This window comes from Sus scrofa, chromosome 8 (genome assembly GCF_000003025.6).
Source record: "Sus scrofa isolate TJ Tabasco breed Duroc chromosome 8, Sscrofa11.1, whole genome shotgun sequence".
Classification (NCBI taxonomy): domain Eukaryota; kingdom Metazoa; phylum Chordata; class Mammalia; order Artiodactyla; family Suidae; genus Sus; species Sus scrofa.
Genome location: NC_010450.4, coordinates 1,054,870 through 1,080,829, shown reverse-complemented (window position 1 = coordinate 1,080,829; position 25,960 = coordinate 1,054,870). Strand labels below are relative to the sequence as shown.

Genomic DNA, 25,960 nt, shown 5'->3' with positions numbered 1-25,960 from the left:
CCCACTCCCGCCCCCTCGTACATGTGCCCAGGCCAGCTCCTGCTGCTGCCACCCCCCCACCGAAGGCAGGGCTCTCCAGGCTCCGTCTCTGCCTCCGTTGTGCCCCTCGGTCACGTCCCCCCAGCAGAGCAACCCCAGATCTGGGCCCTGGTGCAGGTGGGAGCGGTGGATCCCCCTCCTGCGGCTCACCTGGACCACCCCGGAGAAGTGGGGGTTGGGCCCCAGGAGGGCCTGCCTCCCTCCCTGGTCTCCGCCCCACCCCAGGGACCCCAGGCTCCTGTGGAGGAACCCCGGCAGGCAGTCCGCATGTCCACACCAGGAAGAGAAGTGCCCGCGGGGTTAGTTCGGGACCCTTACGTGGTCTCGAGGGCCTGCCCTGGCGGGCCTCGTGCTCACTCTCTCGCGTCCCTGCGGGCTCCTCTTCCTGCCACCTCTGGGACACAGGGACCTGCCGCTGTGGCCGCCCTTTTCCATGTGCCTTTATGATTTTCTGTCAGCTTCTGGTATTATTTTACCTTCTCAAAGCATAGGGACTCCTCCTTATCTGAGATCGTTCCTCCCCTTAACAAGCTTTCTCCTTCCAGTGTTTCCCCCTGTTCACTTGGGCTTTTTTTTTTTTTTTTTTTTTTTTTTCTTTTTTTGCCTTTTCTAGGGCCGCTCCGCGGCATATGGAGGTTCCCAGGCTAGGGGTCGAATCAGAGCTGTAGCCGCCAGCCTCCGCCAGAGCCACAGCAATGCGGGATCCGAGCTGCGTCTGCAACCTACACCACAGCTCACGGCAACGCCGGATTGTTAACCCACTGAGCAAGGGCAGGGATCGAACCCGCAACCTCATGGTTCCTAGTCGGATTCATTCACCACTGCGCCACGATGGGAACTCCCACTTGGACTTTTGAGCCTATGTTCTTTCAACAGTTTCAGCAACTTTGTGCAGAAGGGTGTGCAGGGCAGAGGCCCTGACTGGGGAAGGCGGGGTAGCGCCCGAGTCAGAAGCGGGTGGTTTTCCTAGGCCCCACCACTGTTGGCCTCCCCGCTCTGCAGCCCCTGCAGCGGGCACTCCCTCTGGTCCCCTGTCACCTCATCCCCTGGGCAGGAGGTCCCACCCGGCTCCCATCCCAGGGGAAGAGGGTGGAGGGTGCGGGGCCTGAGCCCTCGGAGGACAGGAGCTCTGCCCAGACCCCCGATGGTGCTGCCGGGGTCTGGGCTGCCAGCTCCGCCGTCCGTCCGCGGTGGCCGGGGAGGTGGGAGGCAGGAGCAAAATGTGAAATGTTTTCCTGTCGCTGAGTCTCTCCTGCCCACGCCAGTGCCAGCCGCCTCCTTCAGCCCGGTTTCCTCGTGGCTTTCTGGCTGGTTCCTGAATCTGCGCGGCCTACTTGCTTGTGCGGGTCCTGAGAGCACACGAGAGAGGCTGCCAGCCTGTGCTCGCTCTCCATCTAGCACTGTCGCACGTCTAGCAAGTCTGGTCCATTTCCGGGGTGGGGGCAGCCTTGAAGGATGCTGGGTGCGGGGAGGGCCTCTGGGCTTGGCGGGGGTGAGCCTGGAGAGGCCTGCAAACCCACGGTGAAGGGTGGGGCCATGGGCACCTGGCCTGCATCCAGGCCTGAGTGCCCTGGTGGGGGCCTTTGGGGGCAGAGGGATCACCGCCCTGGTCCAGTAGGAAGGAGGCAGAGCAGCTCACAGGACTTGACCCTGACGGCACAGAGGGGCTGCGGGGACCCAGAGTCCAAGCCCCCAGGACCTGAGAGGGCCACAGCACACTGACCCCTGCCCTGCCTGTTCCCTTAAGCTGTGCCCAGGGACAGCAGACGTGAACAGCACCCCCCGCCCCATGGCCGTGCCCTTCCCCCTGCCTGCCTTTGACTCTGGGCCCCCCCAGTTCCCACCGCCTCTGTCCCCCAGGCTCCCCTAGACATGAGTCTCATGGCCTTGGGTGGTAGGTGCCCGGTCAGCGTGCAGCGAGGACCCACTAACAGCGTGGCTGTGGGGGTGGCAGCCTGGCGGGGCGCGTTCGGGCTGAGGCCCTGCAAGCCCTGTGGCCTTGGGGTGTGTCTGACTGCGCCTGGCCAGTGTGACCAGGAGCCCTCACACGCAGGCTGCCCCTCGGGTGGTCGGGGCAGCTTCACGGAGGGGCCGTGAGGAAACTACGGGCCTCACACCGTGTTGGCCGGCCCCACACGGGGCCCCTCTGTCACTCCCTCTTTCCTGTGCCCCAGTTTCCAATTAGAACGATGGTGACATCGCAGTCAGCTGTGACAGTGGAGTCAGTGACTAGCGATTCAGACTTATTCTCAGGTTTCGGCCACACCAGCAGCTCAGAATTTCACAACGTGATTTCAAGACGTGTGAAAACTGTTCCTGCTAAATCTGGAACACGTTTCAAGTGCCCATCCTGAGGTTTCTGTCTCTGGGAAACTTAAGTCCCCTCGGGAGCCAAAGACCCCACCAGAGGCCTAGAACTTAAAGCAAATGCCAGACTCCATCCTGCTCGGGCTTCCGTAAGGACGGTGCCAACAGCTGCACATAAAGTACAGGCCAGCAGCCTGCTCCATGGAATGGGCCCAGCGTGCTCCGTGGGTTCATCACGGCCCCCGCCCCGCCCCGCCCCACCCCGCTGGCTGGAACCAGGCCTGGTCACAGCCCAGGCCCCAAAAGGTGGATGTGCCCCATCGTGAGGCGGCCAGAGCACCATGGTTGCTGCCTTCGGTTCAGAGGTTCAGGGTGGCAGGACTAAGGCCCCTGTGGGTCCCTGCCCTACCCTCAGTGCCAAGACAGAGGTGGCAGTCACGGTGCCTTGCAGGCGAAAGGAGAATGTAGCGGTGATTGGAAGGGACCCCCGGTGCCCCGTCAGTCAGCCCTTGAAAGAGCCTTCCCAGAGGTCGAAGTGTCTACCTCAGTGTCTGGAAACTCCAGGCCGCCAGCAGCAGAGAGGGGAGGAGTGGGTTGCAGGAGAGCCCTGAACTCCGATGTTAGGGAGTGGCGGCACCACCCGGCCCTGCTCCCGCCGCAGCCAGGACTCCAATGACGAGGCCGCCTGCCCCCCTGGAGCAGGGCTCCCCTCCCCTGTGCAGCCCTCTGGGCCCCCGGCCCTGCCACTGCCATGGGCTGCCCCTTCCCGCAAGCACTGTGCCTGCTGTGGACTGGCAGTAAGGGGACGTGTCCCCTTCCCTCAAAAGCAGGGCCCTGGTCACACACAGGGCGGAGCACACAGGCCCGTGCACGCCCTGTGCACACGCCCCCAGCTAGCAGATAGGGAGACAGAAGCGACAGTTCCAGGGTGACCCCCTGCCGCATGTGCCTTCCAGATTGGTTGCCCAATTCACGATGAGCTGCTCTTTGAAGTGGAGGATTCCCAGATACCTGAGTTTGCAGGTGAGCCCTGAGTAGCCAGAATTGCTTCTGTTTCATGAACAGTTAAAGCATCTCCCAGGGAAATCCGGCTGAGCGCTGACCCGGGCAGGCACGGGCCCCTTCCCTGTCCCCTGCCATGTCACCTGGACAGTGGCAGCAGAAGGGCCAGCCTGGTTTGGAAGCCCTTCAAAGCCCTGGATGGGCACCTGTTGCCAGCAGCCCCCAGGGAAGTGCTCTCCCCTGGGCCTTGCCTCAGCCTCAGGGGTGCTGGGAAGATGGAGGCGCCACTGGGACCCCCGGGCTGGCAGGGGCATCAGGGTGGCACAGACTCCAAGCCTGAGCCCTGCCCTCTCTGATGCGGCACCACCAGCCGTCAGCCCTCAAGGGTTCTTTGAAACTGGAGACCCCCTGTCCCCCATCTCAGTCCTCAGGGAGGCCAGGACCTCCTCTCCTGGCACCAGCACGACTGCAGCAGGCCCTCCGGTCAGACCAGGAGCCGCCAGTCCCCGGCCCCCCAGGCCCTGGCAGGGTCTGTGGGGCAGCTTGTCCTAGGTTGGAGGGAGTGCAGGGGTGGGCATTAGGGCTGGATGCCAGCCTCCAGACCAGCTCTCAACTGACAACCAGCTGAGCCCTCCCCCAGCCCCGCCGCCCCCTTCAGGGACCCCCTGTGAAATGAGGAGGCTCCTGCCAGGGCCCCACCCCACGCGGCCTCCGTCTCACCGCGGGGACACCATCCTGGGCAGGGCCCGCCTACACGGGTGCTTCACACGTGGTGGCTGTCGTTTAAATCTGTTTGGAAATAATGGGCCTGAAACAAACTGCCGGGAATGTTGTGCATTCAGCTGCTGCTTAAAAGGGAAGAAAAAGCCCCAAACCTAGAAGGAGCCCTCTTAGGGACCATCCAGTCCCCCTCGTCTGCAGGCCACCTGCTGGCTCCTGGAGGCACCACATGGCACTGCGCTGGGAGAGCTCCCAGGGCCATGACAGCCAGGGACCGGGAGGCATGACCCTGGTAGGGCGGGGCTGGTTGAGACACAGCTACTGGCAGCCCAGGGGGACAGACTCCAGGCTGGGCCCTGCGGAGACCCTGACACCAGCCAGGAGCTTGGGCCACACGAGGCCGAGCCCTGGGCTGAGCGCCGGCTCCACAGCCACCACCCCTCTGCACGGCGGTTCCTGGCGGCGACCCTTGCGGTCAGGAGTGAGGGGACAGGCAGGAGGATCTGGCCTTGCCACACACCCAGTGAGGAAGCCAAGCTCCCAGCTCCTCCCCATAAGAAGCTCCTGAAGCCCCCGAAGCTCCCCCGGAGGGCTGGGCCTCTCCGCAGGGCTCCCCCAGAGCGGGGGGCCAGAAGGCCTGGAGGCCCTGCCGCCCACCCACCGCCCCACCCCCAGACCCCAGAAGCCACCACTCCCCACTCTCCTGTCACCACCAGGGTCCCTCTGCAAGCACAGAGAGGGTAGCGAGGCCTTCGGGACCAGTTCCCCAGGGAGGCAGCCAGGTAACCACTGGGCCACAGAGGACAGAGAGCAAGGTGGCCTCTGTGTCCTTGGGGGCTTCTTTTGCAGTCTCTGTGCTGAAATGCCGGATAACTTAGCGAGGTGGAAGGAAGTCCCCCTTAACAAAGGGCACGGACTCTGAAACACCCCGCCAGCCGACCCTCCCCCCGGCACTCCCTTTCCCAGGCCCTCAGCCCCCAGCGCCACAGAGTTGTCCTTGCAGCTTCCCTGGCACATGGGACCTCACGGGGGTTTTGGAGGGGAGCACAGGCCGTCCTGCCCGGGCTGCTCTGGCCACCCGGCTTGCCCGGCTCTCCTCCGTCCTGCCAGCCTCACAGCCTCCTGCGTGGCCCCTCTCCAGGCCCAGCTGGCTGAGGGTGAGGGCTGGTGGCAGAGGAGGGCGGAGGCGGGGCTACAGCGCTGCTCTGGGGGACCCCTCCCCCGATGGGGCCGGGTTAAGGCGCTCTCAAGCGCGTGCTACGGACATGCCAGCGGGAGCTGGAACCAGTCCTGGAGCGATGCGGGGCTGCCACAGCAACCAGTACAGGGGACTGTGGCCGTGAGGACTGGGAAGTGACTGGGAGCCTGGGGCTGGTGTCGAGCTGGGGCTGCGGGCTGCTGCGCCCCTGTGCTCAGGCTGCCCCGTCCTCTTCCTTTGTCCTAGCCCTGGTCAGGGGAGCCATGGAGGCCCTACAGGAGGTGCCAGCACTGGGGCTGCAGCTGCAGGTGAGAGGACACGGGAGCCAGGCAGATCACACCTAACCCTGCCGGGCCATTGACCCTGCCAGGCCGCCCCCAGCGGGAGAGCCCGCAGCGCCTGAGTCGCCAGACTGCTGCCCTCCCCACCCCTACCCCATGCAGAGGAGCCCAAGGGGGGCTCGGCCAGGTGACTCCCCAAGGCTTGGGGAAGGATTCATCAGACCCGCCCCCCACCCCGCCCCGGGTGCACCCGGGGCGGGCCAAGCAGGTCCCAGCCAGACACCTCAGGGGGGCTCTAGGTCCTCACAAGGAAGGCTTTGGGGTCCAGGCCTCCCCCGGGTGGTGTGGAGGTGCAGTGCTGACGAGGAGGTGGGAGTCCTTGAAGCTATGCAGGCCACCCTTACAGGGTCAGAGGCATTCCGGCACTCGGCCCAGCAGGCACCATGGGGCCAGGAAGGGCTGCCCGGAGGGCGGCAGCCTCCATTCTTCTGGGAAAGGGCCCCCCTCTGCCGCCCCGCCACTGGAGCAGCCATGCCTTAGCCCCTGGGGCTGCTGCTAACCTCACCCTGTGGGTGGCAGCCTGACAGAGTGAAGGAGTGCCCACCCGGGGCCCAGCCAGGGACGGGAACTCCTGCGTTCCAGGGTAGACTGCTCGCTCCTGCAGCAGGTGGAGGTGTAGGGGCCCGGAGGTCCCCAGGTGCTCAGGAAGCCCCACCTCACCCCACTTTGGCCCAGCTCTGGGCGCCCCCAGCCTCCTGTAGAGAGGAAGCCATTCAGCCAGTCGAGGGTCCACGAGATCAGGCCTGGGGAAGGCTCTCCAGGCCCCTCTGGCACCTCCTGGAGCCCACCAATCCCCAGGGACCACGGGTGGCCCAGACACACCTCCCCCTCCCTAGAGCACCGGTGCCCATGGGCGGCTTGCTGCAGATGCCCTGCAGGTCTGGGTCTTGGCCTCAGCGAGGCGTCTCCCTGGGGGTGGCCGTGAGCCTGGGCCTGCGCCTGCACCTGCGAGTGTGCGGTGTCCAGGGCGGGGCTGCTGTGTGTGATCAGGTGGCTGCCTGTGCACTGGAGGCCCTAGTCACCTGCATGGGCGCCTGGGAGGTGGCCAGGAAGGGCTGGCCCAGGCCTGGCACTCACTTCTGGCTGCCCCCTCACAGGTGCCCCTGAAGGTGAGCCTGAGTACTGGCCGCTCGTGGGGACACCTGGCACCACTGCAGGAGGCCCCAGGCCCCCCACCCCACCAACGTCCTGCCGAGTCGCCAAGCAACCACTCAGCTGCTGCCAGGGCCCTCGATGCCCATGCCCGGTGCACACATTTTTCGCCTTCGTTTTGTCTGTAGCCCCAGGCAACAGCCGAGGACTGGCTCCCACAGCCCGCCGTGTGGCCTTGCCAAGGTCAGTCAGGCGCTGTGTGCACAGCTCAGGTTGCTGGGTCACCCCTGGATAAACACCTGCCATGAAGCCACCTTGTCGCTGTGGTCAGTGTCCAAGGGAATTCATCCCGTGGGTGGGAAATGCCACGTCCGCAGTCCTCAGCTCCTCCCACCCCAAATGGAGCCCAGGTGGAGCCCCCAGGTTGACAGCTGCTCACCACCTAGCAGGTGCCAGGAGGTGCCAGGAGCTGCCAGCAGCCTGGAGGCTCTGCAGCATCCTCCTTGCTGGCCACGGGGACAGGTCAGCTCTGCAGGCAGAGGTGCACAGATAGAGAACGCAGCCTGAAGGTGCTGGGCTAGTGACCCTGACCAGCTGCCCCCGAGAGCCAGAGGGCCTGGCATGGGAGCTCACCCTCACGGTCTCTCCAGGAGCCTCCCGCAGGCCCACAGCCAGTCTCTGCCAGCCAGTCCTCACTGACCGCCAGTGCCAAGGGAGGGCCCAACCATGCACCCCCAGAGCCTCACAGTGGCCTGCAGGGGCTGCTGACATGATCCCCCTTACAAGGCGGGAAACTGGGGCACGGGAAGGTGACACCCCTGGTGCAAACGCACACAGCCAGCAGGAGCGCCTGCAGGATTGCAGCAGGCCCCCAACGGCTGCCTGGGTCTCAGCCCGGGGGCCCATTGCCAGACACCCCCACTCCCCTAGGGGCCTCAGCCCCCCAACTTGCGCCCTGGTCAGGGGCTGGGCTCCACGGGCCACCCTCTGAGGGCCATCCCAGGCAGGGCACGCGCGTGACCGCAGCTGTGGCAGCGGGCAGGTGCTCCCTCCCCAAACGCCAACTCTGCTCTTGTCCGATGGCGACTGGGCACCCTGTGGAGCCCGGGTGCAGCATCGTCTTCTCTGGGTGACATGGGTCAGTTTATCGTGCCCAGGCCCATTTTTCTTGTGGCTTCGAGATCTTATCACTGGTCCCACAGGGCATGCGGGATCTGGATGGCCAGGCCTGACCACTGATGGGACAGTCCAGGGCCTGGAGAGCTGGCCCAGAACTGCTGCGGGGCCCTCCAGGCCACTTCCTGTTGTGTGTCCGTGTCGTCACGCTGCCGCCTCAGGGGCAAGGCCACTGCTGGTTCATAGGAGCGTCTCCCTCAGCCAGCAGTCCTTGGAGCCGAGCCCCCAGCCAGTGCGGCTGCCTCGGGGGCAGGCCTGTCCCAGTGCTGGCCTCCACTCAGCTGTTCCTGGGAAGGGACCAGGCTCGGCCGCCCTGGGGCTGAGGGGGGCAGCCCCTGCAAGGCCCCTTCCCCCACGTGGAAGTGGGACCCAGGGAAGGCAGCATGGAACCTGCGCAGGCTCGGGACCCCCTGGACGAGGCTGGGCGTGTGTCTGAGTGTCTGTCCCTGACCTACCTCCTTGGCCCAAGCCCAACCCTGCACCCCCCTCCCTCATGGACCACAGGGTCCCGCCTGGGTCCACGGCACACCCCATCCCTCAGAGCCGACCTGCCCCAAGGAGGTGCAGAGGGACAGACAGACTCCCAGGCCTGCAGGGGAGGCCTGGGCAGGGCCGCAAACAGCAGGCGGGGCCCCTCAGCCCATGGGCCAGCCCGGCCCCGCTCCAGCCTCCGGGAGCGGGCGCCCACATCTCAGGAAATCAGCCCTTTCTGGGCCAGCACGGCATGCAGGACGCCGGCGCCGCAAGAAAGCACGGAGCCCGGTTCCATCAACTCCGCTTTTATTGAAAAACAGCAGCATTGGGGGCTGGGCCGGCGGAGGGGCACTGCTCCCGGCCCCACCCACTGCTCACACGCTCGCAGGATGCCCGGCGCCCTCACCACCCGCCTGCGGCCTGTCTCCCCGGGAGCTCGGGGCGCCACTCCATCTCCCAGCCCTCGTGGGGGCTGTTTTGGCACATCCTGGGTGCTCAGACAGTCACCACAGTCCTGGGTCCCAGAACAGTAAAACAGCAAGTGAAACCAGCCATCACGACACATCTGGGCTCGTCCCACCCGTGGACACGGCGTCCGCTGGCAGCTGTGGTCAAACAGCCTGGCCGAGGTGACTCCATGTCACCAGATCTGACCTCGGCCGGTCTGGCTGAGAGTCACCGCCCTTGCCACCCTTCCCATGTGCCCAGAGGCCCAGGCAAGGGTTCCTGCCGTCACCCCCTTCACACTGGCCGGTCCAGCGCCTGGCGGAGGAGGGAGCAAGCCCTCCATTCCAGGTCGGCTGGGCCCAGAGAGAGGAGTGGACGAGGCTCGGCGCCAGCCTGTCCCTACCCAGCACCTCCCGCCTCCCTTCCCAGGCTGGAGGGGGGCCCTTGGCCACCAGGTCCCCTCTCTGCACACACACATGCACGCACACATGCACGCACACACAGGCACACCCCTTCTCCAAAACGACTAATTATTGCTGTAAAAAATCCACATCCCACAGTGGCACCCCAGGCCCCGGGCCACCACCTGCCAGTGGCCCTCACGCCACTGCAGGAGTCGTGTCGTCGGCACCAAGAGCAAACAGTCTGGGATCTGCCCCAGCCCAGGACCCAAACCCTAAGAGCCTGGGCCAAGGCTCCGCCAGCAAGGGAGCGCCAGCCCATGCCGAAACGATTCACAGAAGAGGCTTCAGACAGACACAGGAGCAGCAGGTAAAACGCGTGCGGGGGCGGGGGGGGTGGCGACAGCATGTTCCCGAGGCTCAGGGGCCACTGCCCGATGCCACCCAGGCCTACAGGAAGATGGTCCCAAACAGGTGGCCAATGCCAGGAGGAGCCACCCGAGCACCCCCAGGAGGGCCACCTCTGCAAAAGGACACCCAGAGCGGGATGGGGCTGCCCCAGGACTGTGTGGCCTCAGGCCAGCTGTCCACATGGCCTCCCAACCCCAGTTTCTGCCCGGCAGGGCAGGCTGGCCCCATCCTCTGCCCCTCCACCAAGGGCCGCAGTTGGAGGCCCGGGTGGACAGTGAGGGAGTACAGGTGGGAGACATGCCACAGCCCTTCCTGGAGCCAGACCCGGCCGGCCTCCGCACACACACCACCCTTGGGACAACCGTCTGAGGAGCCCTGACCTGGGCCGGGGGCTACCCGGGGACGGCCCGCCAGCCACATGCCCGGGCCCTGGGCCCTTGGGCTGCCCCTGATGCCCTGTCAGGCCTGGGTTCCAGGCCCCTCTAACGAAGAAGGCCTGAACTGCCTCCCGCTTTCCACTCCAAGAACAGAGGCTTCCAAACTGAGTCCTGGAAGCCTGAGCCCTGAGCACGGTGCCAGGCTCAGGCTGGCCTTGCTGTCCGGGGACGGGAGGGGGCCCCGGGGCGCCCGACTCGGAGGAGCCGCCCAGACACATCCCTGGGCAGGACCCGGAGGACGTGTCACAGAGGTAGAAGTAACATCAGAATTTCTACAAAGGTATAAAACTCACATCTCAGTGCATGTTTGTGGAGCGTCAGCTCCCTGCTGGGGGAGGACGGAAGACCTGCCCCGGGGCCTCAGGAGCCCACGAGCCACACGCTGGGTGGGCAGGTCCCCCAGCCTGGGGGCACACAGGTGCCTCTGCCCGCCTCAGGGGCCAGGCAGCAGCCAGACAAGAGTCCAGATGTGGCCACCCTGCCTCACCCTCCTGGCAGCAACAAAAGGGCGTGAGGAAATATCGAGAGCCCAGCCAGAGCCACCGCCCTCTGGGCCTCCAACCGGTGGGGGACACCAGCCGGACAGGAGGGCCACACCACTGCCGGGAGCGACACCAGCGAGGTGCTTCTGTCCACGCCCATGAGCCACAGCAGCCCCAGGCTCTGCCATGGCCCCCCCGTGTGCCCCCCACCAGCAACTGGAGGCCCAAAGGCACAGGATCAAAGGAGGCTGGCAGCAGAGCGGTGCTACCAGCTGACAAGACACGGCCCACCATGCTGACCTCACCTGCCCTCCCACCCAGCCGGGCCAGGCCACGGCCCCAACTCGCCCCAAGCCCACTAAGGCCACCCCAAGCCAAAACCGGACCAAACAGAAAGAGGAAAAAGGCACAACTGTTTTCCATTTTGCTAAAACACTTTACGTCTGTCTGTATAATCCAGATTAACAAAATCTGAGAGCTGCAAGAAAATAGGGTGCCGATTTCTGTACAGTCTACAAAACTCCCATCCCCGAGCAGGGACCGGGCACCACCGGGGAGAATGTACAGGGGCAGCGGGGTCTGTGCAGCGCTCTGCGGGTTGCTGACAGCACAAGAGGGCCCTCGGGAAAGCGGGCTTGCTCCTTCCTTGCGCCTCCTTAGGCGGCCCCCTCCGCGGTCCCACATGTGGTACCAGCTCAGTGGCCCCCGATGCCTGCCACTTTGCCTCTCCCAAACCCCAAAACAAAGGGGTCTCAGCAGGCACTTACGCCCCTCCTGCCACCAGGCCAAGTCCAGGCTAAGCGCTGGATGTGCGGGCACTGCCAACCCCCACCTCCCTCTCCACCTCTGGGCCACCCCACGCCCAAAAGCCCCTGCCCGGGACCTCAGCCGAGGTGGACCCACCAGCCCCTCCCGAAGGCAGCAGCCCAGCTCCTGCACGGGCAGGCGCAGGGGCTGGGGACTTCGTGCCCATCCTGCCTGCAGCCCTGCAACATTAGGGCAGACGAGGGTGGCCCACAGCCTCCTCACAAACCAGGGATGCTCGCTGGGAGGAAAGTATGTGAAATCAGGGTCTCCCTCCAGATTCCAAACTGAAACCCTCCACCCACCCGGCCACCCACCCCCTCCAAACTGGGCCAGAAATAGTGCATATTCTAGATCACACGGGTGTGCGTGCGTGTGTGTGTGTGTGTGTGTGTTAAGGTATAAACTACCGCTTTGTCCCAAGAATTAAAGTCATGCAGAGTGCTATTCTGTCTAAATAACTTATTAAAAATAGGTCGGCTTCAGGCTGGGAGAAGCTGTGGGCTCGGGGTGCAGGCAGCAGCCTGGGCTGGTAAGATTCGCAGGACAAAGCCCGGCGGCCGTGAGGCACGAGGTCCTCAGGGAGGCCCGGGGCAGAGGCCACCCCAGACCGCCTCCCCACCCTGCTCTCCTGAAGGGCCCTGACCACGGCTGTGCAACATGTCGCTACGGGAACCACACCTGGATGGCGACGCCAATCAGCAAAGCCCGGGCAGGGGAGGAACAGGTACCAAAAGGAAGGAAAGGTGATCCAATGTCAAAGCAAAGCTGAACTGGGTGAAGCGAGGGGCGAGGTGGACAGTAAGGCCTCCCGAGAGGCTGGGCCAGGGCCAGGGGCGCTCACCAGTCTGGGTCCGGTCTAGGCAGGGCGGGGGGCGGGAGGCTGTGGGCATGCGGCATGCTGCAGCCAGGCCACATCCTCAGCATGCACAGAGCAAAGCGGGCCCGCGGCCAGCTCGGCGCCCCGTGGGGCAGTGGCCGGCCAGCACAGAGGCCACGCCTCCCAGGGACTGATGGCCGAGCCGCCACCTGGCTGGTGGCCAGGGGTCTGCTGGGAGGGGCCTCACTGCAGAGGCCCTGTGCTTGGTGGGCAAGGCTGGGCCTGCCCCGGCAGGGGTGGGCAGAAAGGGGCCCCACGGGCCAGGGCCAGGCAGCTGCGTGGGCACACGGTGGTCCACGCTGTCACTCTTCAGGGTGTGGCCCCGGCAGATGGGGGGAGGACGAGGGACGTGGCTGGGAAGAACCCACCTCCCCTCGTGTCATGGATGAGCAACGGCCCCGCACCCCCCCAAGAACCAGCCCAAGAACCAGCCCAAGAACCGTGTGGTGCTGAAAAAGGAAAACCCAACACAAACGCCGAGGTGAGCGTCTGGGAAGCGGCCCGGGCGGCGGGCAGGCGTGCACGGTGGACGGGGCGGCGGGCGGGGCGGCAGGCAGGCGGCTGGCGGTCACTCCTCGCGCAGCTGCAGGCGGTAGCGGTGGTAGCGGACCTGGAAGAAGAGGCGCTCGGCCAGCGAGAGGGTCATGCCGGGCATCACGTAGCGGTCACTTGAGCCCATGTGTCTGAAGCCCAGAGACTCGTAGAGCTTGTGGGCGGCCACCTTGACGGCCGTCGTGCCCAACACCACCGCCGAGTAGTTGTGCACCACGGCGAACTCCAGCACCTTGCGGCCCAGCGCCTTGGCGATGCCCTTGCCGCGGAAGCGCGAGTCCACAGACATGCGCATCAGCTCCACTGTGTTGTCCTCCGCGTGGGCCCGCGCCGCCACAATGCCCACCACGTTGCCATCCAGCACGGCCACCCAGAAGCAGGAGCCTGCAGGGGACAGGGCGGTCAGGGCCATGGGCGCTACTGGGCAGAGGGCACCAGGCCTGGCTTGCCCGCTGCCCACAGCAGCCCTGGAGCCATCCTGGCCCCAGGCAGCGAGCCAGTCCCCACCCCTGGCCCGGGCCAGTCACAGCCCCAAGTAGGGCAGAAGGAGAGGCCTTAGGGAGGTGAGAGGAGCAAGAGGGGCCGCGGGGAGGAGCCTGCAGGGCACAGGCCGCTGGGAGCACCGATTCCTCTAGTGACCGAAGGCTTCGGGGGCAAGGCCGGGGGGTGTCCCCTCCGAGAGGCCGGCCGCTCTCGCCCACCCACGGCCACTGTAGCCTCCAGGGATTTGTCCTCCCACCGCAGCCAGGCTCCCTCCCTCCCTGAGTGGCCAACCCCTCCCCCTAAAGGTCTGTCACCGACCCCAGCTGGAAGACACTCCTCTTCCGCCCACCCTGGGGATGCCTGCTGTCCTATCTGCCAGCATGCCCCGTCAGCCTGTCGCTCCTGCAAGGGGGTCCCCTGCCTCCTTTACTTAGAGATGGAGACCTTCTGGGGCCTGAGCTCGGGAAGGGCTGAGGCCCACGGCCTCTGACTGCCCGTTCCACCGGGGGTTCTGGCCCGCCCCACTCGCCGAGGCCCAGGTCACAGATCCATAGAGCCCTGGGGCCTTGTGCCTTCCACTGCAGGAGCAGCTCCAGGCTTGGCCTCCGTGGGATCCCCCTGCAGATCCACCAGAGTCTCAGGAAGCATCCCACGCCCAGAGGGCCCGGCCACGCCAGCGGAACCCAGCCCCCTTCTGCTCCTGCTGCCGCTACGGTGCAGGTGGGTCTCACCCTTCTGCCCCCTCCCGTCCTGGGCAGAACCCAATGGAGGCTGATAAGATGCTTTGTTTGGGTTCAGGAAAGGGTCAGGGAGAACCGAAGGTGCCCAAGGCCAGCCAGGCAGCTTCAGGGTGGGGGAAGGACCAGGCACCGCAGCACAGGAACTGCCCTCGCTCTGGGAGGCCTTGCCCCTTGCCCCCACTGCTGCGGCCTGGCCCCCTCCCCAGGATCCTGCTAGACCCCAATCTAACTTCAGGCCCACTCTGTCCCCTCTCCACAGGGACCTTCCTGCCCCCGGGAGACCCTCAGACCTCAGCTCCAGGCATGGAGAGAAGCTGCTGCCGCAAGGCCAGCCTGGAGAGCAGAGCGGCTCCGGACCAGGTCTCAGCCCCTCCCTCTACTAAGGCCAGGGCTGGGGCAGGACCCTGGGCTCACCAAGTGGCCCAGAGTCCAGATGTGGAAGCCATGACTCACGACCCCTGTTCTCCCAGGGTCCCTGTTCCCCAGAGGGACCTCAGCCCTCCCCGCGTGGCCCTCTGCCCCTGCCACACAGGGCCCTAGCATTCCAGGCCAGCCAGGTCCCAACAAGGCACACCAGTCAGAGCCAGAGGTGGGCCAGACCCCCTCCCCCTCACTCAGGGCCCAGAAAGGGCAGCAGCAGCGTGAGGAGCAGGGCACGTGGGGGCACCAAGGACCTAGATTTGCCAATGCCAGGCCCCTGCGGCCTGCTGCACTCCCCAGCCCTTGGCTGGAGCCCTCAGTCGCCCAGAAGGCTCAGGTCATGCGGGCACCCGGGCCCAGGCCCACCCCGAGGTGGCCGGGGCGGAGACAGCTCTGCCAGAAGGGCTGGGGAGGAGGGCAGGAGGGGAGCGGGGCGAGGAGGAGGCCGGAGGGCTCACCGGGGGGCTTCATGTAGTACTGCTCGATGTCGGCCATGTCCGTGTGCAGCGCGCAGTCCAGGTAGGCGAGCACCACCTTCCGGCTGTAGTAATAGCGCAGCCCCAGCAGCCCCGCGGGCACCAGACAGGTCAGCAGCAGGGAGCGGGTCAGGGCGAAACACAGGGCTGCGGGGAGAGGGGGCGCACGGTGAGTGGCCAGCAGGGCACGCCTGCGGGACCCCCCTGCAGACACATGGGGTGGGGGAGATGGGCCCAGGCCCCAAGACACCAGGAAACCGGCCACGTGAGTCTCACCACACCAGCCCCCGGTAAATAAGGCCGTTAGGGACATGCGCAGGAGAGCCCAGGCCAAATGTGCCAGGACTGCTTTCTCTGCAAGAGCAACGAGCCTCAGGGCTGCTCCTACCTCTTTCCCTATTACCAAACTTCTCAGCGGAAGGACGCGATCCCTCTATAATCTGACATCACAGGCCTGCGGGCATAGGGAGCACAGCAGTGGCCTCCGGGCAGGCTGCCCTCCATGTCTGGCAGGTGCAGCCTAGGGCAGGGCTCCTGAGGGGTGGGGGGGTGCCTGCTCATCACACCAGGGGGGGACCCTAGCTGGGGAAGGGGCTTTGTCCACTTCCGGGCCCACACGAGGCTGGGGGGAAAGACAAAGGGCCACCAAGTGCCTGCAGGTCATCCCACCCTGTGCACTGGGGGCCCCACCTTCCAGCAGAAGGCCCCAGCCAACAGCCCACCTTGAGCCAGCCTCGGGTGGTGTTGCGAGGGCAGGGCCGAGGGAGGAAGGCTGAGATTGCTTCCAGCCTAAGCTGCCCTCAGGCAGACCTGCGTGCAGTGAAAGTGCCTCTGCTGCGTGACCTTGGGAAGGTCCCACCCGCCAGCCTCAAACTGCTCATCTCTGAAATGGGGAGAATCACCCTCCCGTGGGGGAGCCTCCATTGGCAAAGCCCCTGGGGGACCTGCCCACTGTGAGTGCCCACTGCCCTCCCCTCAGCCTCCTCCGTGCACACCCTCCCCCGGCACCCCGGGGAGCCGGCTGTCTTCCCCTCATAAATTAGCACTTGGAGCCGCCGAGGCAGCCTCCCCCGCCCCGCGAATTATATTTAGTTACACGCGCCAGGCGCAGGGCCTCGGCAGCGGGCGCTACCTGCCGTCACCCCGCCCCCACCCAGATGACCGAGGAGGGGACGCAGGTGGAGACCCCAGTTCTCCCCGGCCGCAGCCCTGCACCCGGCCCGCACTGGTTCCCACGCCCCCGCCCGGCGCGCCTTGGCCGGGAGCCCTGGCGAGCCCCAGCGCTGGGGGACACCTCGCCCCGCGCCGCCGCAGGACTCGGGGGGCGCGTGGGTGCGTGTCCGTGCGCGCGCGAGTGCGAGGAGGCAGGGGTCCGCTCCCTTCCCAAGACGGGGCCCGGGCCGAGGCGGGGGCGAGCGGGCCGGAGGGAGTCCGGCGCGCGTCCCCAGAGGGCCCGGCGGGCGCGGACTGCGGCAGGCGGGGGTGCGCCCGGCGGCGGCGGCGGCGGCGGCCCCGACCCGCCATCCCCGCGAGGTCCCCGCGCACTGACCGGCCAGCAGGGCGTAGAGCAGCTGCATGCGCGGGTGGTGCCGCAGGCCGCGGAAGGCCGTGTTCGGGATGCGCTCCATGATGCCGTCGTAGAAGATGCGGCGCGCAGCCTCCTGCTCCGCCGCGCGGAACTCGCGGATGTACACGCCGCGCCCCTCTGGAGGCCCCGCGCCCCCTGCGCCGCCAGCGGGCTGGGGGCCCGGCGCGGGTGGGGGCGCGGCGGGGGCGGCGGCCGGCCCAGGAGCGGCGGGCAGCGGGGGCCACATGGCGCCGGCGGCGGCGAGCAGCGCGTCCTTCTTGGCCCCCGGCAGCGCCTCATGGTCCTCGGCGGCCACGATCTTCGTCTCGCAGACCATGTCGGGAGGCCCACAATGCATGCACCCGGCCGGGCGGCGCTGCGCAGGGACGCGGGCCGGGCTGCGGGCGGGCTCAGCCCGGGCCCAGGGCAAGGGCGCGGCGCCCTCGGACCCGCGGCGGCGGCGGCGGCGGCGGCGGCGGCGGCAGCGGCGGCAGCTGCTCAGGAGCGCGGGGCGGAGGCGGCGGGCGGCCGGGGCGCGCGCAGGGAGCTGCGCCGCATTTTGGAGAAGTATTTATAATGCAGCGGCGCCGGTGCAGTCGCGGCGCCCGGGGTCCCGCAGGGTCCTAGCGTCCACTGCATTGGCTGCCGAGGGTCACCATGTGATCTCGAGGGTGGGAGCAGACGCCTCCTCCGCGTCCGCCCGATGGCACACTTGGGCGCTGCACCAGGCCGGGCGGGGGCGGCCCGGGGCGCGACGGAACAGCCAAGCCCCGCGAGGTGGCCGGGGACGAGCGAGCGTGCGGCCAGGGTCCAGGAATCGGCGCTCCGTGGCGCTCCTGGCTGGGCGCTTCCTGCCGGGCCTCTACGCCCCCGCGCCGCCGCCGCTCAGCACCCGCCTGTGAGCCCCCGAACCTGGGGCGGGACCGCCGGAGTCTGCAGCGCCTCGTCCTCTTCGGCCGCCGGGCGCTGTCACGAAAGCATTTCCATCTCCAACTCCTTGTCCCGCCCCTTTGTCTGAACGCGGCGCCCGGCCGGGGCCCTGGGGAGGGGGCGCCCGGCTTCCCCCGCCCGGCGCCCCTGGGAACCGGCGCCCGGGGCTGCACAGGCTGGAGGCAGGGGAACGCGGTCGGAGCAGGGTCTGACGCCCACGTCGCCCGCAGCTCAGCTTGTCCTGGCGCAGCGCTGCACGCCCCACTCAGATACCGGATACCCGCAGCCCGCAAGGGGGTGCGGAGCCCTTGGGACCCCTCCCGGCTCGGCCCCCGCCCTCCTCCGTCCGCGCATGCGCCCCACGATCTCGGTGCAGGTGCAGAGGGGGGCTCTCGCCGCATGCCCCGCGAGCCCTAACCCGCCGACGCTGTGAGCCAGGGGCGAGGAGGTGGTGAGAAGTGGGCAGACAGGCAGTCCCAGACCCGCCCCCAGCACCTTCGAACCCAGCCCCCTGCATCTCTGCACCCCCTTCCCCGTGTCGCCCCAGTTCCTCGCCAGTGACCCATAGGGCAGCCTGGAGCTGAGTTCACACCCGCGCAACCGGAGGTGAGGCCTAGGGGTCCAGGCCTGAGGACCCTCAGCTCCCGTTGGGGCCCATCGAGGCAGATACAGTCACCTAGAGGCCAGAAAAGGGATGACTCCTTTCAGCCACCCAGCGAGGTGAGAAGAGGAAGGACGCCGGTCCACAGGGTCGTAGGGGGAGGGGCAAGCTGGGAAGTCACCTCCACATCGTGTTCAGAGATGCCAGGATCCGTCTGGGGTCCAGCCGTGACCTTCCAGGAGAACAAAGTGGCATGAGGGGAAATCTCAAAGGCACTCAGGCTTCCATTCAGGAACCCCCTCCACACGCTGCCTGGAGACTCCCAAGTGCCCCTGACCAGCCGCAGCAGGACCAGGCTCCCAGGGGTCCCGAGGATGTCCAGGAGCGTGGCCAGAAGAATGTCCCAGCAGAGAGGACAGCGTGCAAGGGGCTCAAGCAGGAAAAACCCAGAATGGGGGGGGGGGCAGCGTTGGCAGCTGGTGGCCTGGAGGGGTCAAGGGCTTCCAAGAAGGGGAGGCTGGACTTGGAAAGTGAAGCTGGAGTGCCAGCCCAGGGGTCAGGAGGACACTTGTCATGCTGTCACATTCCCTGATGGGGGCCAGGAGGGGAGAGAAGCAGACCACCGTCCAGGACCCCTGACCCCAGATCCAGGTGGGAGGGATCCCTCAGAGCACAGTGGCCCAGTCCCTACAGAGCCACAGCTTCTGCCATCTCTTCCCCACCCTATCCCACCCTCAGAGCCTGAGCCTGAGGCTACCCCTCCTCTGTCCCAGCAGCCTGGCCTCACCGTTCAGCCCAGGGCCTTAGAGCTGTGATCCAGCACAGCCCTCGCCCCCCCCACCCCCCGCTCCACCATCCAGAGGGTCCTGGAGAGTGCCAGGACCAGGTGGGAAGGGGGAGCCAGACCCAGCTTGGAAGGGACAAGGCTGGACCCCAGGCTCGGCCACCTGTAAGGTCTTAGAGACGACAGGGCCTGGATTTCAACGCACTGTGAGTAGTGGGTGGGCTGAGAGAGGAAGACAGGTACGGGCAGCCAGGCAGCCCCAGGCCCCAACCCGGCCTCAGCCTGGGGCCCAGGGAGGTGGCCGAGGTCACCTAGAGGCCAGGAGGGAGACTGCTCCGCAAACCCGGCAGAGTGGGGGCGCCAGGAAGCACAGCCCATGCTGCCGTCAGGAGCCTATTTTATAGAAAACCGAGGGTCTGCGAAGTCAGTCTCCCTGTTCTCCCAGCGCCCAGGGCTTGTTGCCCTCACCTCCCCCCCAACCCTGCCAAGTCCCGCCCACCCCTCTGGCTTTGACTGCCTCCGCCACCGAGATTCTGAGATTCCTGGGCCTGGCACCCCAGAGCAGGCGGTCCCAGACAGGGTGTACTTGGGTGGGGGTAGGGCGGGGGGTCCTTAGCCCGACACAGGACAGTTCATTTAGCAGAACAGCCCCCAGCCCAGGCGAAGAGAGGGACCCAGGTAGAAAACGGTACTGGGAAGGACAGCAGATGGGTGGGAGCCCTGGAGGAAGGGGCTGGAAGAAAGAGACGGGAAGAACCAGGAAACCAGGGCCAGGTCGGAGGCCCAGGCTGCAGCTAAGAGCCCCCCCCCCCCAGAGAACACGAAGGGCAGAAAGAAGAAAACTGGTTATTGCCATCGCTGTCCCCAGCTGAGCACTGCCACTCCTGCTTGGAACCTGGCCAGCACCGTGAGTGCACCTTGGGTTCAGAGAGCTTCCTGAGGGCAGAGAGGGAGGGCTGCCCTTCCCTCCACAGAGGCGGCTCGAGCCCTCAGCAGAACAGCTCTGCTCTCCTGGGGCTTGGGGCAGGGGGGGGGGGAATAAAGCAATGAAAGAACAGGAAGCTGGGATGAGAGGCTGAAGAGCGAGGTGGGTCGGGGGAAGCCAAGCGGCAGCTCCCGGGGAGAGGACGGCCTGTGCAAAGGCCCTGGGGTAGGAGGGGCCATGATCTGAAAGTGCCAGCAGAGGGCATTTTCAGACAGCCCGCTCAGAAAGGCCACTTTGCACCCTGTTCTCCAGGCAGCCCACTGAAGGCCTGCAACAGGGAGGAGACGGTATGGCTCTGGGAAGCAGGGGCTCCAAACTGGAAGAGTGTAGGGCGGGCAGTGGGGAGGCACAGCTGGCTGGGAGCAGGAGGGCAGGGGCCAGGGAGGGCCCCTGTCAGGACCGCTCTGACTGTTGGGGAACGTGAGGGCACGGTGAAGGCGAGAGAGGATAGCAAGACAGACAGTCTCCAGGAAGAACAAAAATGCCCCAAAAGCTGCCGAGAACTAGACTGGTCGTGAGAGGTGCTTGTGATCCGGTCGCCAGAAAGCAGTGGCACGGCTGGGGACAGGGCCTGAGGGCCATCGGCCTTGACCGCATGCAAGGCTAAACCCTTTGCAAGAGTCCTCTGCGACGATTTTCCAACTACCCCTTTAGTGAAACCCCCATGCAGGCCTTCCCCACCCCAACTGACCCTCTTCTTCTTTTTTGGGGGGCCACACCTGAGGCGCATGGAGGTTCCCAGGCTAGGGGTCGAATTGGAGCTGTAGCCGCTGGTCTATACCACAGCCACAGCAGCACGGGATCCGAGCTGCATCTGTGACCCATGCCACAGCTCATGGCAATGCTGGATCTTTAACCCACTGATCGAGGCCAGGGGTTGAACCTGCAGCCTCTCGGTTGCTAGTTGGGTTTGTTTCCGCTGCGCCATGTCGGGAGCGCCATCCGATCCTGTTCTTGTCAAGGCTGACGCTGACGATAACCAGGGCTGCCACGTCCAGTGGTCCAGCCTTGGGCCTTGCTTCCAGAGGCCTCCCGGGTCTCACCCTCTGGCCTCAGGCCTGCCCCTCCTCTGGGCGCTCATCTCCCCGCCTTCTCAGCCCACATCTTCCTCGGTCCACATGCAGGCCGCAGGGGTCCTGGCCTTCTCTCTCCAGCGCCTTTCCCAGGGGTCTCTGCCCTCCTGGACCTCCGGTAACTCCATCCCTCTTTTCCTCGTCCCTCTCTCTCCAAACCCACCTGCAGTTCCCACTGGCTCTTTCAAAAAGAAGTGGAACCCTCCTCTCACGCCGCCCCCGCTGCCACCACCCGCCCCGCCCACTGCCCCTCATCCCACAGCCCGATTCCCAGCAGCCAGAACTGTCCTGTTCAAACCGACTTCAACCTGCCCCAACCCAAGGCTCCAAAGAGGCCCCCTGCCCCCTGCCGCCTGCCACCTCCAGACAGACCCCACACAGCAGGGTCCTGGTCCTTCTGCAGTCTGCGCCCCTACTTCTGCCCAGGGGCTACTTCCCTGAGGGGCTTTCCACGGGCACTCTCGGCTGCCCCTGCTTTTATGGCAATAGGAGCCCCAATTGGAGCAAGGGCTCATGGCTGCCCACAAAAAACATTTATCAATTTTGGATAAATGAATAATTTTCAGTGTATGTCCCAAATATTGCATGGGACACATGGGCACTAAGAAGTACATACGTATGCCGGAAGTACCTGTCCTTTCCACCCTGAAAAGTCTCACTGGTCCTCCATCTGTTTGTGAATCTGGTCACAAGCCTTTAACACAGGCTGTACCCCACCTCCCTTGCAGCAGGAGCGACCACGTGACCAAGGCCAGCCAATGGGACATGAGCAATGTCTGGCAGTGCCCTGGGGGGGGAGGCACCTGCCTCTGCAGCCCTGGGCTCCTTTAGGGGCCCCCAGAATACATGGACCCATTCCTGACACGGCACCCCACTCACACCCAGGCCTGAGGGCCTGCCTAGGCCTGCCCGATCTCGTCTCTCTGGCCTGCTGTAGTGTTTACGGGGACCCCCGACACCAGATAGCAAGCTCAGCCCTCACCATGGTCCCGACAACTGGACCAGCCCCTGCATGCTTCCAGCAGAAAAGGAGGTCAGGAGAGGTCAAAGTCAAGGGTTGGGGAGCCCCTGGGGGCAGGGAAGAGCCCGGGGCAGGGGATCTGAATAGGTATGTGCCTTCAAAACCCAAAGTTAGGACCAGAAGGCTGAGGTGCAGCCTGGAACACCCAGCTCTACCCACCTGAGACGGCAGGCATTACCGGAGGAGCCGCAGAGCCAGAGCCCCAGAGAGGCCAAGTGTCCCGCAGTGGCCCCTTCCCATTGTACCTACCGTGTCCCTGGGGTTTTTTATAACATGCCTGCGGCACTTCGGAAATGAGCTGTAGTTTTTACTTTAAAACACAGCGTGTCCGGGAAGCCTCCCGCCTGGTACTGTGCACACGTGAGGGGATATGAGTTCCTGGTGTCCCAGCTGGGCCGCGGTCTGCGGGAGGGACCCAGCAGGCAGGGTGAAGCTGTGGGAGCTCCCGCTCCCTGCCCAACCAGGCCCCTCTCCCTGCACCCTCAGGCTCCTTGGCTACAGAGGACTTGGCCAGGCAGGGCCCACCCACTGGACCGCCAGGGAGCCGCTGACTGGAGGTCAGAAGAGCTGGGCCAGCTGCTCCAGGGACCAGGCAAGTGGAAGGCCTGTGGATACAGGTCCACGAGGGGGACCCGACGGGCCTGCCCTCCACTCCGGCCCTGGTGTGGACCATGCCCGAGAGGGCCTCAGCCCACACAGAAGAGCTGGGGAAACCAAGGCCCATCCGGGGACTCCAGGGGCAGCGACGGGGGGCTCTGGGGGCCAGAGCAGGGACGCAGGACATAGACACGACAGGCCAGGTGTTTATTGGTGAAAGAACAGTGCCAGTTGAGGGTCCTCAGCGCCCAGCCGGCCAGCAGGCACACAGGGCCCGGCGCTCCGCCTGCAGCAGGAGAGTCTCCGTCTGAAAAGCAAAAAGGGGCCCTGAGGGAGCTGCAGAGCTGTCCCCCAGCTCCTGGCTTCCCCACCCCACCCCACCCCCAGCTCCTGGCTTCCCCACCTGCGCCCCCCAGGTGGTCCTCCCTCCACCTGCTCCCCCCAGCCCTGCAGACTGTGACTGCAGGGGACCCTGTGCTCCCTCCAGGCCTCTGCCCCAGGGCTTCCCAAGCCCTCTCTGCACGGCTAGAGCCTCTGGGTTTGTGCTTGCACTGCAGTCCCCCCCACATCCTTAGACCTGTTCCTCTTTCAAATTATACCCCCCCCAAGGGATCCCCCTGTTCTCTAACTCCTCCCCTAATCTCAGGCTCCCAGAGAACACTACAGGTCTCAGAGTGGGCCCTCAGGAATTGGCCAGAACAAGGGACCAGGGTGGGGCTGCCCTTCCTTCTAGGTCTGGGAATGCTCTCCCTTTCTCAGGACCACAGACCTCCATCCTAAGTGAAAACTCCCTTGGCTGCGCACAGCAATAGGGTGGGGGACTCGCTGTTCACTCCAGACTGGGGACACCCGGCACTTCACGCACCCAGCACCTCGAGCACCCACCCCTCCCCTGATGAGCCTCGGGGTGGGGAACCTCTCAGACAGCTGTGCGCAGGCTGCCCAATACCCCTGCCGCCTTCCGACTCCTCTCGTTCCGCCTCGGTGTCCCCTCTGCCCACTGGGCCACATCCCCCACCTGGGGGACGTTGGACGGGCTGGCTGTCCTTCTCTGGGTCTGGATGGTGGTCACCAGGAAAGGGTCGGGTGAGGCCTTGGGGAGGAGGGGGCCCCTCCCTCACTGAGGCTGGAAACAATATGGGGGGGCATTTGAGGTGAGCATCCCTCCACTCCCTTGCGAGGCTCACCCGCGCGTCCAGGCTGTAGGCCGTCTTCCGAAGGTCCTGCAGAGCGCGTTGCATGAACTCGAAAGCGTGGCAGTCCACGCACGGGCGGCCTGCGGGTGGGGCGCGGGTCAGGGCGGAGGCGCGCTCCCAGCCCTGTCCCACCCGAGCAGCGGCCTCTGTGCGACCCCCAACTCCCACCCAAGGGGGCGCGCGCGGGGACCAACCGCGGAACAAAGGCGAGCCACGCCCCTCCCGCACGCCCGGGTGGGGTCAGGGCCCGCGGAGACCCCTCCGCATGCGCGCGCAGCACCTACTCTGTGCGGGGACCGCGCTCCCGGCGGCGGCGGCGGCGGCGGCGGCGGCGGGTTCGGCCCGGGCCTGGACGCCCAGCAGCGCGACACTCAGTAGCAGCAGCAGCAGCAGCAGCAGCCGCGATGACGACCTCGGGGGCCTGCACGGCGGCGAGGGGGCCATGGCCGAGCGGAGGGAGCCCGGGCGGCCTGCAGCAGCGGACGGTCAGCAGCGCCGGCCCCTCGGCCCCCGCGCCCCTCTAGGCAGCGAACCCCGACTCCGAGCCCAACCCCACCCCTCACCCTGGAGGTAGGGCTCGCGAACCCCCACACCCCAACCTCCCAGGACAGGCGGACCCACCTCCAGGGCCCCGCCCCCCGGGACCCGCGTACCCCCGCCCCGCCCACCGGGTCTCGCGACGCCCCGCCACATCGGGGCCCCTCCACCCCCGCCACGCCCCCCAGGCCCAGCGACTCCCTCCCTCTCCCGCCGCCGGAGCCCGGAGAACCCCCACCCCGCCCTTACCGCGGTTCGGGGACCCCGCGACAGCAGAGCGGGCGACTCGGGAAGACGCGCTGCGTCCGGCGCGCACGCGCATGCGCCCGGACCCCGCCCGCCGTCGTCATGGAAACCCGGGGACTGCGCGAACCGCTAGTTTAAAGGGACCCAGGCGGCTCCCTGTCCCGGTTCCTCGGCCCCGGCCCGGGTCTGCGCCTGAAGCACCGTCAAGCCCGCAGGCGATGGAGTCGGGAGGGCCGCCCATAGGAGGCGGCGCGTGGACAGCACCTCCAGAGCCGCCGGCGGCGGGAGCAAAGCCGAGGAAGCGGGAAATCTGCCGCTGGAGCTTGGCGATCCTTAGCCTTGGGGTGTCCCTGAGCTGATCCCAGGGAGTGGCTCGATGCATGCCGGGGACTGAGGGCCAGTGAATGCAAAGGCGGGGCCTCTGCTCCTAGGCCGGTGGAGTCCAGTCGGGAGGGACTGGGGCCGGGAGAGGCTGCGGCCAGGAGCGCCCCAGGCAGGTGGGCCCGTGGGGTTCCCCTTTCTCCGCTCCTCACTCTGGCGAGAGGGGCAGGGGAGAAGCCCGGCGGCCTTGCAGGTCCCTCTCGTCTCTCTGTGCCCTAACACCTATTTGCCGCATAGCCCACCCTGCTGCACGACCCCGGAGGGGTCGCTTGGCCTCTCTGTGTCCTTTTCTCCTCCGCGGATGCACAAGGGTGTTGGAGGCAAAGAGCCAAGTGAGGTCCCCACGGGCACCCCGATGCACGCGGGCGTCAGGTTTGCCAGCCTCACGCGTGCGGGGCAGACTCGGTCCCGCTGAGAGGGATGGGCTCCACTTGGCGTCTACTTGGCCTCAACAAGGCCCAGCCTGTTGCGGAGGCTGCGACCTTCCGGGAACGCGCCTAGGCCCGCGCCCACGCCAGAGTTCCAGAGCGCCGGGCAGCGCCCGGCCCCTTGCTGGTGTGCAGCGTCGAGCCTAGACGTCCTCTGTCCCACACCTGGGCCTTGAGTCAGTTGTCGCCCCCTCGCGGGTTTGCTGCCTGAGGGGGTGGTGCCCTGTGACCGCCTCTCTCTCCTCCCCGTGGGGCTCAGGGGCAGGCTCGCGCTGCAGCCCGGGCCTGGATCCCGCGGCGTCCGGAAACGCGCGGGGTCTGGGGGACTGCGGCGCGATCCCGGACGTGCGCATTTCCTGGCTCTGCATCCGCAGCCCTGCGCCGGGGTCTCGCGGTCGCAGCCACCGAGTGGGGCGGGGCGGCCGGCCCTGCGCAGCCGCCCCGCGGGGTCACTCGCTTGGGACGTGCGCCCGAAGGACGCCGTCCAGCACAGGCTTTTTTTTTTCTTTCTTTCTTTTTTTCCTTTCCTTTTTTTTTTTTTTTTTTTTTGGTCGTCTTTTGGGGGCCGCGCCAGCGGCATGTGGAAGTTCCCAGGCTAGGCGTCAGATCGGAGCTGTAGACGCCCTCCGTCACAGGCACAGCAATGCTGGATCAGAGCCTCCTCTGTGACCTACACCACAGCTCGTGGTAACTGGATCATTCACCCGCTGAGCGAGGCCAGGGGTGCCCAGG

General features: G+C 66.3%; 3 protein-coding genes across 5 annotated transcripts in view; 1 reads left to right on the top strand and 2 right to left on the bottom strand.

The window, feature by feature from the left end:
• The window catches only part of POLN (DNA polymerase nu), a 125,202-nt gene extending 117,709 nt beyond the window's left edge, over window positions 1-7,493 (top strand). For all 3 annotated transcript variants that reach the window (XM_021100921.1, XM_021100920.1, XM_021100922.1), the window contains 3 exons: window positions 3,303-3,369; window positions 5,513-5,574; window positions 6,705-7,493. In XM_021100921.1, coding sequence (XP_020956580.1) covers window positions 3,303-3,369; window positions 5,513-5,574; window positions 6,705-6,714 — 139 coding nt within the window. In that variant the 3' untranslated portion in view covers window positions 6,715-7,493. The remainder of the gene's footprint in view (window positions 1-3,302; window positions 3,370-5,512; window positions 5,575-6,704) is intronic.
• Window positions 8,639-16,913, bottom strand: NAT8L (N-acetyltransferase 8 like). Its single transcript, XM_021100918.1, has 3 exons — window positions 16,432-16,913; window positions 14,865-15,029; window positions 8,639-13,147 (listed from the first exon to the last, which is right to left on the bottom strand). Exons 1-3 carry the CDS (start codon window positions 16,805-16,807, stop codon window positions 12,780-12,782), a joined length of 909 nt encoding a protein of 302 aa, XP_020956577.1. The 5' UTR covers window positions 16,808-16,913; the 3' UTR covers window positions 8,639-12,779.
• Window positions 22,627-25,715, bottom strand: C8H4orf48 (chromosome 8 C4orf48 homolog). Its single transcript, XM_003128813.5, has 4 exons — window positions 24,423-25,715; window positions 23,921-24,106; window positions 23,628-23,716; window positions 22,627-22,747 (listed from the first exon to the last, which is right to left on the bottom strand). Exons 1-4 carry the CDS (start codon window positions 24,493-24,495, stop codon window positions 22,682-22,684), a joined length of 414 nt encoding a protein of 137 aa, XP_003128861.4. The 5' UTR covers window positions 24,496-25,715; the 3' UTR covers window positions 22,627-22,681.

Coding starts and splice junctions, on each gene's coding strand:
- NAT8L (XM_021100918.1), bottom strand. CDS start 16,807: ATGCATTGTGGGCCTCCCGACATGGTCTGCGAGACGAAGATCGTGGCC. Junction 15,030..16,431: donor GCTCTACGCCCTGCTGGCCG/GTCAGTGCGCGG, acceptor CTCTCCCCGCAG/CCCTGTGTTTCGCCCTGACC. Junction 13,148..14,864: donor GTACTACATGAAGCCCCCCG/GTGAGCCCTCCG, acceptor TGTCCCCTGCAG/GCTCCTGCTTCTGGGTGGCC.
- C8H4orf48 (XM_003128813.5), bottom strand. CDS start 24,495: ATGCGCGTGCGCGCCGGACGCAGCGCGTCTTCCCGAGTCGCCCGCTCT. Junction 24,107..24,422: donor CGCGGGGTCCCCGAACCGCG/GTAAGGGCGGGG, acceptor CCGCTGCTGCAG/GCCGCCCGGGCTCCCTCCGC. Junction 23,717..23,920: donor GAGCGCGGTCCCCGCACAGA/GTAGGTGCTGCG, acceptor CCCCACCCGCAG/GCCGCCCGTGCGTGGACTGC.